General features: G+C 44.3%; 1 protein-coding gene across 4 annotated transcripts in view; it reads right to left on the bottom strand.

The window, feature by feature from the left end:
* NHSL2 (NHS like 2) overlaps positions 1-14505 on the bottom strand; it is a 275443-nt gene that overhangs the window by 146164 nt on the left and 114774 nt on the right. For all 4 annotated transcript variants that reach the window (XM_073799063.1, XM_073799065.1, XM_073799066.1 and 1 more), the window contains exon 2: positions 5264-5332. In XM_073799063.1, the coding sequence (XP_073655164.1) occupies positions 5264-5332 (69 nt within the window). The remainder of the gene's footprint in view (positions 1-5263; positions 5333-14505) is intronic.

Genomic DNA, 14505 nt, shown 5'->3' with positions numbered 1-14505 from the left:
AAAAGCTCTGGCACGTGTACACAAATGTTTATTGAATGGATTCTTATTGAAACATCAGCTGTCAAAATTTAGAAACAACCTGAGTTCATCAAATGGGTAAGTAGTTAAATAAACCCTTATAAATGTCATACTCTGCAAAATTGTGTAACATTTTAAAAGAGTAAGTTAGGACTTCTGCTTCTGGGAAGATGGAGTAGATAAACTTTTGTCCCCCGATTCCCTCACTAAGTAAAACTAAAAACTAAGTACAACTGAAACTCTTGAACATTATAAATAAAAGAGACACAAGAAGACTCTGAAAGGTGGAGAGAAGGGACACCAGAGAGACCTCAGGACTCGAGGAATGACACAGTGGTAAGTTCCCTGGATTTGTTTTGCCTCATGTATCTCAGAGTTGGAGCTTAAAAAGCTTGCAACATGGAAACACCAATGGGTGCAGACAAAAAACAAAAACAAAAGTATCTATGTCTCTAACCAAAGGACCAGAAAAGGCGGTATACCAGCCAGATAGAAAATTTTAGACACTAACTGCTCTAGTACAGCCAAACATCACAGGAAAAGAAAAATGTGGCCCCAACCCTCAACCCCACCTGCAAAGAAAGGGTTGAAAACACAGACTTTCACCCTTGCTGAACTGTAACCAGGGGTAACCTCCATACTGGGGTGATGTTGAAGAAGGCTGAGTGGGGAGCTGGGATGCACCTACTAGACAGAAAATCAGCAAGGATACAGAACTCAACACCACCCTCAACCAACGGTTTCTAATTTAACATTTATAGAACACTCCATTCAACAAAGAAGACTACACATTCTTTTCAAGTGCCCATGGAACAAGCTATGTTATACCATACCCTGTGCCATAAAACAAGCCTTAACAAATTAAGAAAAAAACAATAGAAATAAAATGAAATGTATTTTGTGACTGCAATGGAATCAAACTAGAAATCGATAATAACAGAAAGATAACAGGAAATATCTAAACACTTGAAAACCAAACAGCACACTTCTAAATAATCCATACGTCAAAGATGAAATCTCAAGAAGAATTTAAAAAAATACATTGAACAGGGCTTCCCTGGTAGCATAGTGGTTGAGAGTCTGCCTGCCGATGCTGGGGACACGGGTTCATGCCCCCGTCTGGGAGGGTCCCGCGTGCCGTGGAGCGGCTGGGCCCGTGAGCCATGGCCGCTGAGCCTGCATGTCCGGAGTCTGTGCTCCGCAGCGGGAGAGGCCACAACAGTGAGAGGCCCGCGTACCACAAAAAAAAAAAAAAAAAAAAAAAACATTGAACAGAATAAAAATGAAAATACAACACAGCAAAATTTGTGGGATGCAACTAAAGCAGTGTGTAAATGGAAATTTATAGAAAAGAGGAAAAGTGTCAAATCAATAATCTATGTTTCTACCTCAAGAAACTAGAAAAAAAGCACAAGATAAAGCCAGAAGAAAGGAAATTAGGAGCAGAAATCAATAAAATTGAAAACAGGAAAACAATTAGAGAAAATCAATGAAACAAAGATCAGCAAAACTGACAAACTCCAGTAAGACCTACAGCGAGAGGAAAAAAAAAGAGAAAACACAAGTTATTAATATCAGGAACGAAATGAATATCACTACAGACCCTTCAGACATCAAAAGGATAATAAAGGAATAAACACTAAGAACAACTCTATACACTTAGAGAATTGTGATGAAACTGACCAATTCCTTGAAAAACACAAATGCCCAAAACTCACTCAGTAGGAAATAGATGATTTGAATAGCCCTATCACTATTAAGAAAATTGAATTCATAATTTTAAAACTCCCAAAAAAGAAATACCCAGGTCCCATGGTTTCACTGGAGAATTCTACCAAATGTTTAAAGAATTAACACCAATTCTACACAATCTCTTCCAGAAAATAGAAGAGGAGAAAATGCTTCCCAAATAATTTTATGAAGCTAGTATTATCTTGATGCCAAAACCAGATGACAGTCGCACACAAAAACGAAAACTACAGACAAATATCCCTCATGAAAATAGAAGTAAAACTCCTCAACACAACATTAGTATTTAGAATTCAGTAAGAATTATACACCATTATCAAGTGGAGTCTATTCCAGAGATGCAAGACAGTTGCAATATCTGAAAATAAGTCAATGCAATCCACCATTTTAACAGACTAAAGAAGAACAATCACACAATTATATCAATCAATGCAGAAAAAGCACTTAACAAAATCCAACACCCATTATGATAAAAAGAAAAAATAAAAACCCTCTCAGAAATAGGAAAAGAAAGGAATTTCCTCAACTTGAAAAAGAGCATCTACAAAACACTTAACAGCTAACACTAAACTTAATGGTGAAAGATAATGCTTTCCTCCTCAGATTGGGAACAAGGCAAGAATGTCTGCCCTCACCACTCGAATTCAACATAATGCTGGAAGTTCTAGCCAGTACAATCAGGCAAGAAAAGGAAATAAAAGGCATACAGATTGAAAAGGAAGAAATAAAACTGTCCCTATTTGGAAATAATCTGACGGTATATGTAGAAAGCCCCAAGGAACTACAAAACAGTTCCTAGAAGTAATATGTGAGTTTGGCAAGGTTGCAGGATACAAGATACGCATACAGAAATAAATCATATTTCTACATACCAGCAATGAACAAATGGATGCCAAAATTTAAAAATACAATACCATTTACAGTTTCTCAAAATAAAATGTTTAAGTGTAAATATAACAAGACACGTATAGGACTTGTATGCTAAAAACTACAAAATGCTGATGAAAGAATTCAAAGAGACCTAAATAAATTGAGAAATATACTGTGTTCATGGATTAGAAGACTCAACATAGTAAAGATGTCAATTCTCCCCAAATTTATATACAGGTTTGGTGCAATTCCTATCAAAATTCCCAAAAAATCAACTTAAAATGCATCACAAACTAATCTTATTTTGGTAATCATTTTGAAACATATATATGTGCACCAAATCATGTTGTACACCTTAAACTTACACCATATTATATGTCAATTATATTTCAATAAAGCTGAAAAAATGCATCACGAACTTAACTGTAAAACTATAAAATTTTTACAGAAAGGAAAATATTCGAAATCTAGAGCTAGGCATACAGGCTAGATTTTATACATGACAATCAAACAATGACATGAACAGATAATTCATTGAGAAGGCTATATGGATGGCAAATAAGCACATAAAAAGATGTTCTATCACTTGCTATTAGGGACATGCAAATTAAAACCACAATAAAATATACTACATACCTATTAGAATGGCTAAAAATTTTTTAAAATGACCGCACCAAATGTTGGAGAAGACGCCAAGAAATTGGATCCCTCATTCATTGCTGATGGGAATGTAAAATGGTATGGCTATTCTGGAAAACAGTTTGGCAAGTTACTTTAAAAGCTAAACTTGCAACTACCATATGACCCAGCAATTGTACCCTTGGACATGTATCCCAGAGAAATGAAAACTTCTGTTCACATAAAAACCTGTTACATGACTGTTCATAGCAGCTTTATTTATAATAGCCCCAAACTGGAAATAATCCATATGTCCTTCAACAGGCGAATGGATAAACTATTTGTGGTATATCCAAGCCATGGAAAACTACTCAGCAATTAAAAAAAACAGACCGTTGATACCCACAACAACCTGGATGAATCTCCAGATAATTATATTGACTTAAAACCGAACAATCCCTAAAGGTTACATACTGGATGATTTTATTTACATAACATTATCAAAATGACCTAATTTTAGAAATGGAGAACAGATTAGCGGTTGCCAGGGGTTAAGGAGGAGGTGGGGGGTGGGGAGAAAACTGAGTGTAGCTATGAAAGGGCAACTTGAAGGATCCTTGTGGTGATGAAAATGTTCTGTATCTTGACTGTATCAGTGTTACTATCCTGCTGGTGATATTGTCCTATAGTTTTGCAAGAGGTTGTCATTGAGGAAAACTGGGTAAAGGGTATATGGGATCTATTATTTCTTAAACTGCATGTGAATCTTCAATTACCTCAAAATGAAAAGTTTGATTGAAAAAGAGTGAGTTAGATCCATGTGTCCTGACATGGTAAGGTTTCCAAGATACATTGTTAACTGAAAAAAAGCAAGTTACAGATCAATATATACCGTGTAATACCATTTATTTTTAAATACCCACATACAACCAAACTATGTATACATAGGAAGAGATTAGGAAGAGAGCGCTCTTTGCTGATAACAGTGGTTGTTACCTCTGGGGAGCAGACCTGGGGAGGGAAGAGGATTTTAACTGTAGCTGGACTGTTTGATTTTTTTTCACAATGAGAATATCTTCATATACCACTTGTATAGTAAAAACATTATCCTGGACACAGCTACAGAATACTAGGAATTCAAACCTGTTTTGCTTGTCCTGATCTGACCTATCCCTGTTTCACCACCACTGTGGCCAGAGGGCCCAGCTCACATCCCCCTGCCCTTGAGCCTCAAGGAAGTGCCTCCTGGGCCCACCTTATTTGGAAACAGGCCCATTAGCACTACTATTGAGGTATGGGTGTACCACCTGGAAGGGCCAATGTCCCCATGACTGTGAATCTACCCACTGCTGCTGACTTAAAAATACACAAAGCTCAGCCCATGCTAATCAATGCAACAGCAGTTTCCATAAGGTTCGAGTTGACAAACTGTCATGCAAGTTTCGATGCTGAGGGCACCAAAGGCCTCCCCACCCTCTGACTTGAAATACCGCAGCAGCAGTCGAGCCTTTTTGGAGAAAACTGAGAGCAGCAGGCATGAACAACAATTGAACACCTACCCCCAGCTGTGCCTGGCTGAGAGCAGACTCACCGTAGGGGGGCCTCTGAGAGTGCTTCATTCATTGACAAGATATTTATTGAGCACCTACTGTATACTATTCTAGGCAGTGATAATAGCAATGAATCAAACAAAGTCCCTGCCCTCATGGAACTCCCATTCTAGTGGGGGAGCAGATGATAGGCAAGATAAATAAATTATATGTTATGTGGTATTAAGTGCTATACGAAAGCATAGCATGAATGGATGTAAGGTGTTGGGTGCTGGGGGCTGAAATTTTAGAAATGGTGGCCAGAGAAGGCTTCACTGAGAAGGTAGCATTTCAGTGGAGGGCTGGAGGGAGTGAGGGAGCCAGCTACAAAGCTATGCAGAGGTTGTGCACATTTTCCATTTGCCCCTCCAGATCTTGTCCACCCTTTTCCACCCAGCTTCGTGCCTTGGTAGGCTGACCTGTATAGACTGCATCGACAGGTTCCCTCGCCCTCTGGCTTCGGGTTAGGTTTGACCAATGGGAGGCACCTGCAAGGAGATCAGAAGGAAAGAGAAAGTGAGATTTTTTTCATCAGCTCTCGCTGTGCAGGTTCATCACGGGTTGGCTGCATCCCTCCACCAAAGACCACAATTCCTGTCAGGTGGCCTTCTCCATACAACAACCTTTCCCCAGTTCCCATAACCACTCTCTCCCAGGATCCTGACTGATACACTAGGGTAAAGCATTCCAGGCAGAAGGAAAAGCAGGCACAAAGCACAAATGCACCTGGAAAGCTTAAAGAATGATCAGGAGACGAGTGTGGCTGGGATGAAGGAGGTGACGGAAGGATTTGTAGGAGATCATGTCAGGGAGGTAAGGGGGGTGGCAGATTCTGAGGGCCTCGCAGGCTACCCTAAAGACTTTTAATATGAGTGAGATGGGGAACAATTAGAGGATGTTGAGTAAAAGACTGACATAGACTATGTTTTAACAGCATCATTTTAGGAGACTAGTGACAGGCAAGAGAGGATGATGGCTTGGACTAGGTGGTAGCAATGGAGGTGGTGAGATGTGGTCGGATTTGAAATAGATTTTGAAGGTGATGCCAAAAAATCCTGTTCACTAAAATGACCAGAGCGAAAGCCCAAACCCAAGATCAGAGACTTGTCACCTCTTAACACTGAATATCACTGAAAATTCTGTCACTCCACAAGATTTCAGAAGGCCCTGCATGCGGCTCGATAATCCTAATCCATTACCACTTGTGTAGGACACACAACTCTAGGCCAAAGGCCCAGCCCCAAAGGTTCCCAGAGTGTACCTGACTCCAGAACAATTCCATAAAACTATCATCACAGACTTTCTAGCCAACCTACCCCACCCTAAAGCCACAACTCTATGGGGGTTGTGCTGCGTGCCATTGTGCCCCCAATTGGGTCCAGCCTCTGCCTCCACTGGCTCCTCCGTGAGTTGGCCTAGCCATGTCACATCAGAATTCTGGGAAACACTGTCCACACCTGCCCTGTTCCTACCTCCTGTCCTCTGCTCACCATCACTCACAGGCTGGCAGCAGATGGATGGCATCCATCAACCACTGAGCAGATAGGGATGGGTCCCAGGGATAGTCAGAACACAGTGTGGGCAACATCTCAAAGGTACCATGATTTTGATAAGGATTTTAAATTTTGCCTGGCAGCCATCAACCAGATCACTGGCAGATCATTGGGAAGAAAGAGAAAATAGAAAACTCGGCTCCACGGGCTAAAAGCCCCCAGCCTGAAGTATCTTCTGGGAAGAAAAGCACCCTGGCATTTTTTGAGTGCACACTGTTGATGCTCAGGACAAGGCCTATTGCTTCATATTCGTGAACACCCAGCAAAGGCACCCAGCTGCAAACTGGAAAACAGCACATGATTCTGAGGACTCATTCCAGAGCCAGGAAAAACTGATGGTATTTTGTTTATGTTCAGAGAAATCAACCCAGAGATCAGCCCCACAGCCAAAGTCAGCAAGACCAGGGAGAAAATTGCTGCCAATCAGGGAGGGGATGAACTGCACTGGAATCCTGGATCCAGGACTTTGAACCTATGTGCCCTTGGGTAAGATTCTTAACCCTCCAAGGACCTCAATTTTCTAACCTGTAAAATAGAGACGATACCTACCTCACAGAGTTGCATTAAGGATCAAAAGAGCTTGTGTGCGTAAAATGTGTCTGGTGTGGCCTCTGGGATACTAGCTGCTCACTACATGTTGTTTTTCTTCTCGTGTCCCCTTATCTTTGGCAAGAGCCAGGCCAGTGGTATGGTGCAACTATGGCGTTCCAGTGGCCCCCGTTGCCCTTAGGAAGATCTCTCTGAGGAATTCTCTGGCTCTTTTATGCCAATGCTGTTTTTTGCTCTTTACTAAATGGGCATCCTGGGCAGCTGGCATTTGATCCCAGCAGGACGTGATTCCATGCACAGCTGGTCACTGAAGGGCATTAATGCCTATTAATTAACCGTACATTCAGCTGACCTGCCTAGGCAGCTGCTTTCATTTCCAGAGTCCCAAATCTTTTCTTATTCCGTTCCAGGTTGTTTGAATTTCTATGTATGGAAAGCCGTTGAAGCAGACCGTGGCTCTCTCCTCTCCTCTTTCATCCTCTCAGCCTCTCCTCTCTTCTCCATTCAGCCCCCTCTGCCTGCCCACACCTTGGCTCTCCATCCTTTTCCTTCTCTCCCTTAGCTCTTTCACTAACCCTCATCCGAAGACAGTGCTTATGGAGAGAGCAGTTAAAAGTGGCTCAAGTGGATGCATTGTCAGGCTTGGGGGAAACCACTGTACTTTCTCTTTGCCCTGTCCTACCAGCCCATCCCCAAGCCCACTTTCCCGTCCCTTCACACTAGGCTGGGTAATGGGATGACAAAGCAAAACATGGCTGCCGCCCTCAGGGAACTCTCAATCTAGTGGGAGAGACAGAAGCCCCACAGTGTTATGAAGAGCTGGAGAGGGAGGTACAGAGATGGGAAAGTGTGCTTGCCTCTGAGGGGTGGGGGAAAGCTTTACAAAAGAGCGGAGGCTTGAACTCAGCCTTGAAGCCTGAATTTATTTTTCCAAATGGAGAGGGGGTCAAAGGGTATCCCAGGGGAGGAGGTGGCATCGGTGAAAGAAGGACAGTGTGTGTTTGGCGCTCTGTGTGGCCAGATGGTAAGGTCTAGGAGATGAGCACCAACAATCCTTGAAGGAGAATCTGGAGCCAGCTTGCTGGGCAGCGTGACTGAGGGGGTTAGGGTGTGAGGGTGGACCTTGTGAATGGTGAGAAGGGACGTGATGAAAGCCAGGTTTTACGAAGATAATTCTGGAAGGCAGAGAGACCAGAAGAAAAACGGAGGCCAGTTAGAAGGCTGCTGCAATGGTCGTGGCATGAGCAGAGGCCCTGAACTAGGGTGCTAACCTTGGGAATGGAAACGAAGGGGCAGAGGTGCCCCCAGGGCCTACTTCTCCAGCTTCAGCCTCTGTTCTGAATTCATTCTTCACCTTTTCCCCAATATCTTCTCCCTTGATGATCTTAACGGATGCTGGGTCTCAACCCTAACTCCCACTTCAAAGTGGATTTATCCCAAATCTATATCTTGAGGTTGACTTCTAACGTGCACCTGGGATCAAATAGTGGTTGTTTTCTGAACATTCTCAAAATACCATCTCATCATCTCATCATGTTCAAAACTGCCATCAGGGTGCCTGCAGCTCAGCCCTAAGCCAGCCCGAGGAAACTGTGGACCTAGGCTACCTTACAGGCTTCTGGGGCCTAACTCAGCCACTGAAGGATTATTTTACACCTTTCTGGGACAAATTTGATTTCCCAGTTCTAAACCACCAATTCCATGTGGACTTGGAGGACTCAACACGTTCATACCTTGGGGATGGCCTTCCTTCCCTCATGTCCTGTCAAGTCCCTCCGCAGTGGTCCTCAGCCAGGGGTGGGTCCTCCCAGCCCCTGGAAGTATTTGGGAATGTGTAGAGGCATTTCTCGCTGTCACAATGACTCCAGGGTGCTAAGTGGGCCAGAAGTCAGGATGTTGAACATCCTGCAATGCACAGGACCATCCCACACTGCAAAGAATCGTCTCACCCCACGTGCCAATAGTACTCTCACTGAGAAACACTGACCACGAGCTCAGTTGAGGGCAGGAATTCTGTCTATTTTGTTCTCTACTGTGTTCAGCAGAGTGCACAGCACATGAGGGTGTGCAATGAGTGTTTGTTAAATTAATAAATTGACTCACCCCTTCATATAAGCAACACCTACTGAGCATTGCCCTGGTGCTGGGGATAGAAAAACAAACAAGACTTGGGCAGTGCCTTTGTCCCTTAGCCAGCCTTAGCTGGGAAGGGTAAAGATGATCCTGAGATGGAGGCTAAAAGTCAAGAACACGTCACCTTCCAGAACTACCACGGGGTCCCTTCCTAGCGAGCAGAACGTACTGCCAGTTAAATGATGAATTGAAACTCATTCATTCATTCAACCAGCACTTGAATAGCACGTGAACTTTTTGAAGTACCTTCTCACACATGATCTTGCTGGAGTTGGCCTGGGAGGAGGGGAGGGTTAGGGCGGGGGCTGGAAGCAGAGTGGAGGCCTGAGAGGTTCCTGCCCAGCTCCGGCTGGAACAGACAGGCCCAATCAGACAGTCTCTTGGGACTGGGGGGCGGGTCTGGTGTAAATGGAAATGTGTGCCACATGGCCTGAATTGCAGAGGCCGGCCTCAGGCTCCCACAGCCCCCAAACACTTCCAGATGGATTTATTTATAACTCCCAAAGCAGAGGCAGCACTCCGTTCCTTTTCCTCACTCTCCTCCCCACTCCTGGAGCAAGGCTTGGCCGCCCCTTTCCACTCCGGAAACCAGCAGGAGATGGGAATGTGCTGTACTGCTCAGCCCAAGTTCATGGTCACTGCCTGTCCCCTAGGTGGCAACAGCAGCTCACTGTGTGGGTGCCGGCTAAGCTGGCCATACTCCTGCCGGCCCCCCCGCCCCCCCACCCCCGGCCTCTGTGGGCTCTCTGCTAAATGGGTGGTGTGAACTGGTCATGTTCACTCTGGTAAGTTTCTATTTCCAGACTTGCCTCCAGTTTGTAAAGCCAGTCACACCCATTTCTTCTCATTCTCTGTCTCTGGTAGATTCTGAGCTCCCTCCCCTCCACCTTCTCCCATAGGATACTGCTTCTCACTGTACAGGCTGCCAGAGGCTTTGGACTCAGATGTTTTCCAAATCAGGAAACTGAAGCTCAGAGAGGTTGAGTGACTTGCCCAAGGTCACACAGCATGTTAACTAGCAGAGCCAGACATCTAAAGCCCTAAGCTCTGTCTCTGATGCTAGTGCCTCCTGGACCTCAAGTTTCCTCATGTGTGAAGTGGAACAAATGCGTGACAGGTGGTCTGGTTGGAAGTGTGGGCTCTGGAACTGCTCTGTATCGAGTGTGTGCTGGTTCTGTCATTTACTGGCTGGATGACCTTCGATGAGTCACTCTTCCTCTCTGTAACTCAATTTCTTTATCTTTGAAAGATTAAAGAGAGAATGGGGGGCTTCCCCGGTGGCGCAGTGGTTGAGAATCTGCCTGCCAATGCAGGGGACACGGGTTCGAGCCCTGGTCTGGGAAGATCCCACAAGCCACGGAGCAGCTGGGCCCGTGAGCCACAATTACTGAGCCTGCGCGTCTGGAGCCTGTGCTCCACAACAAGAGAGGCCGCGATAGTGAGAGGCCCGCGCACCACGATGAAGAGTGGCCCCCGCTTGCCACAACTAGAGAAAGCCCTCGCACAGAAATGAAGACCCAACACAGCCATAAATAAAAATTAATTAATTAATTAAAAAAAGAGAGAGAATGGACTGAAATGGTTTAGCACAGTGTCTGGCCCATAGTAAGCCCACAATAAATAATAACCAATATGATAGCTTATTGCTCAGTTGCATCATTAGAAAGCTCACAGCTCCCATCTCTTAAAATATGGACCAGGCCCCATACAAACATCGCCTCGTGACTCCTCACACTATACAGAAAGAAGTAAACTTGGGTTTGGAGAGATTAATGACTTGCCTAAGGCCACCCTTGTAGGAATAGAGGAAGGGCTTGAACCCGGTTCTAGGTGAGTCCAAGGTTACGGATTCCATGTTTCTTATAGTCCTATAAACTCCTATAGAGTCTGAAGGATAAAAGCCCCCATATGAATCCTTTGCCCTGCCTCTCCCACACGACCCCTGCCCTATCTTGCCTCCTTTAGGACTGGCCCAGGAGCTCCTTCTGTCTGAGCATTTCGGTGGCCCTAAGCAGGGCCTGTGAGCACATCAGACCTACAGGAACCTGGGGCTGAAGCCTTCCCGCTTCCCTCCTCTCCTAGCCACAGCTGGAACTGGTGGTGGCTGGAGGGGGCAGGGTGGCAAAGAAGGCAGATGAAGCCTCCAGGGTCAAGCTTCTAGATGCACCGTATCTGTTTCCTGTACAACCTCTTTGCCCTCAAAGTTACTCAGAACCAAAGTCTGGTGAACCCACCTCTCTGCCTCCACGGGTCCAGACAAATTTTCCTGCAGCTGTTTAGCAACACATGACACCAGATTTCTGCCCCAGCGGGAGTCTACGGTATTCTCACATTCCTTTCTGCTTGCTGCTGCGCAATGAAACATGCATCATTTCTGCATGTTTTCCCATCCCACACCACACATCAGTACCACCAGTGATGGCATGAGGGAATAGCACAATCTCTGTGCACATATGGGCAAGGAAATAAGCAGATGCTTCTCTCAGTTGAACGTGACTCACCAAAGGGGCTCCAAATGCCATGAACAATTAGGTTCAATCTAGCTGTATGTCCCTCAGCTTTTCAGTGAGCTGCCCAGGAAGCTCAGAATTCCTGATAGCCCAAGAATAAGTGCAGAGTTACTTCATAAATGCCCAGCACAGAAAGGACATTTAGTAACTGCTTAATCTCTATCCAAACAAAGTAACTCTCAAAGTTTGTGGACAAACATTACCAGAGAGTCCCAGGGGCAGCTCCTCTCTGCTTCCAGCATTGACGTTTAGGAGAGATTCCTCATCAAGCACAGGCATTGGCCCTTACCCCAGAAACGACCAGATCTCCAGCCCCAGCCCTACTGCATAGGCTCTCTGAGCCTCGGTTTCCTCCTCTGTTGTTCTGAGGCATCTAGCATGAGTCAGGTACATTGATACTTTCTCAACAGACAGTACGTTTATAAAGCTTTACCTTGGAGTAAAAGTAAAGTTTTACACATTCTAGAGTCATCTGGAGGATGATTCAGGAAAGTCTTTATTCTCTCAACACTTATTGAGCATCTACTAGGTACAGAGATGCATGGGAGAAACAAAATAAATTCAAAATAAAGTTTCTTTCCTCCAAGAGACTCTAATACAGCTGGACATTTAGATAAGTGTGGAATATTTCAGAATTTCTGAATGCCTTGAGGAGCCAGGCAACTACTATAAATGAGAGAAGGAGGCTGGAGTAATATAATAATAATAATAATAATAGGGAGTGGTGGGAACTGTGGCGAACTGGAGAGCAGGAGCTCCATCTAACAGGGAAGCCATCACCCCAATCCAGCTAACTACTAACCTGTGAGAATGCAGAGCCAGTATTACTAGACTTCTCTGTTTTTCAAAGAAGCCAGAAATCCAGATTGAATGGAAAGATTACTAATTGTGACTTGTTAACAAATAATTTAGAAAAGAAACAAACCACAAGCAGACTAAACCAAACATATCTGTGGGCATTATTCGGCCCACCAGCCACCGGTTTATGACCTGTCCATTATGGTAGATGATACACTGTCAAAATAAGTGTTACTGACAATAAGTTCTGGAGGTGCTCAGAGGAGGACGTGAGTCCCTTGGGTTGGTATAATCTGGAAAACTTTCCTCAAGGTGGTCAGATTCAGACCAGGCCCCAAAGTGTGGGTATGAATCTGATAGGCAGAAGGAAAGGGCACGAATTCTTGCTTTTGGCAAGAATAGATGGGGGAACCAAGAAGGTTGTAGTCAGAGCTCAGAGGTAGTGAAGGGGTGCATCTGGCTGTTATGAAGGCTTCTTGGGGGAACGGCAACCTCTGGCCTTTGGCTGGTCTCAGTGGACGAGGTTTCTTGTGACCAGAATCAGGAATCGCAGAGTGGAGGAAACAAGGGAAGATAGGGAACTACTACTTAGAGGGTCTGATTCTGAAAAGCCAGTCAGAGAGTAACATTAAACACAGACAGACGCCTCATCAGCAGGCATGGGGAAAGGCCATTTTAGTAAGTCCAAGGCCTTTTCTAGAATACAGCAATGTAAAAATCTGTGAGAAGCACAAATAAATAATGCAGGATCCTGGCTAGTGACTAGAAACAGGTCCAGAAGGTGGGAGTGGATAAACCACAGTACGATGAGACGTACCATGTAGGAAAGGGGGCTCTGGCCCCATACAAGCACTGGAGAAAGGAAAAAATGAACAGGAGCTTTGAAATAGCCAGCAATCCACAAAAATCCTGGAAACTATTTAAAAAACACTTTAGTAAGAGCCAAGGTAAAATATAGGTCCAGGATTAAAAGCCCCAGGGATTAGAAACCATTCTCCCACAGGGCTCTCTGGCAGCTGGGATAGTAATGGAAGGAAAGAAGGCACTTTACCCAAAGTGGAGGGCATGGAGATGTGTGGCATGCAGGTGTCAGGGAGAATAATATCGGCCTTCTATCGGATTATGTAACCCCTAAAACAAGAGGCAAGGTGGTTAAGGGTCATAGAAGAAGAATAAGTGTGGTAGGCAAAATTATGGCCCCCCTCCAAAAGATGTCCATGCCCTAAATCACCAGAACCTGTGAATATGTTAGGTTAAATAGCAAAGTTCGGAAATAAGGTTTGCAGATGGAATTAAGGTTGCTAATCAGCTGACCTCAATATGGGGAGACTCTCTTGCATGTAGTAGGTGGGCATAATGTAATCACAAAGGTCCTTATAAAGTGAAAGAGGGGGGCATGTGAGGCAGAGTTAGAGAAGGAGATGTGACAACAGAAGCAAGGTCAGAGAGATGGGATATGAGAAAGACTCAACCGGCCGTTACTGGTTTTGAAGATGGAGGAAGGGGACAAAAACCAAGGAATGCAGGCAGCGTCTAGAAGCTGGAAGCACCAGAGGGAATGCAGCCCTGCCAACACCTTGATTTTACTCCAATGAGACCCATTTCAGAGGTCTAACCTCCAGAACTGTAAGACAATATATTTCTGTTGCTTTAAGCCACCAAATTTGTGGTAATTTGTTACAGGGGCAATAGGAAACTAATACAACTAGCTTTGAACTCAGATGTAGGGTTTAATCCTGACTCCACTATACAGCAATTACTTGACCTTGGTCCAGTCATTTAACCTCTCTGAGCCCTAATATCCTCATCTCATCCTCAGAAATGATGTCCATAATACTTACACTTCGCAGAGTTGAGGTGAAGAGCAACTGAGATGATGAACATAAAAAAGCTAGCACAGCTTGGCACAGAGAAGGTGCCCGGCAATGTTCTTTTCTTTCCATCAATGCATTTGATGAAATAGTAATTGATACCTAGGATGAATGGTGTTCTGGTAAATGTTTAACCACTGGCTTTTTTAAAAATGCATGCATGTATATACACACACACACACACATATATATATATATATATATATATATATGTATTTACTTATTATGTAAGAAGTGAAACACACAA

This window comes from Tursiops truncatus, chromosome X, assembly GCF_011762595.2.
Source record: "Tursiops truncatus isolate mTurTru1 chromosome X, mTurTru1.mat.Y, whole genome shotgun sequence".
NCBI lineage: Eukaryota > Metazoa > Chordata > Mammalia > Artiodactyla > Delphinidae > Tursiops > Tursiops truncatus.
Note: the sequence above shows the minus strand (reverse complement) of the source record. Positions and strands in the feature narration are given on the sequence as shown.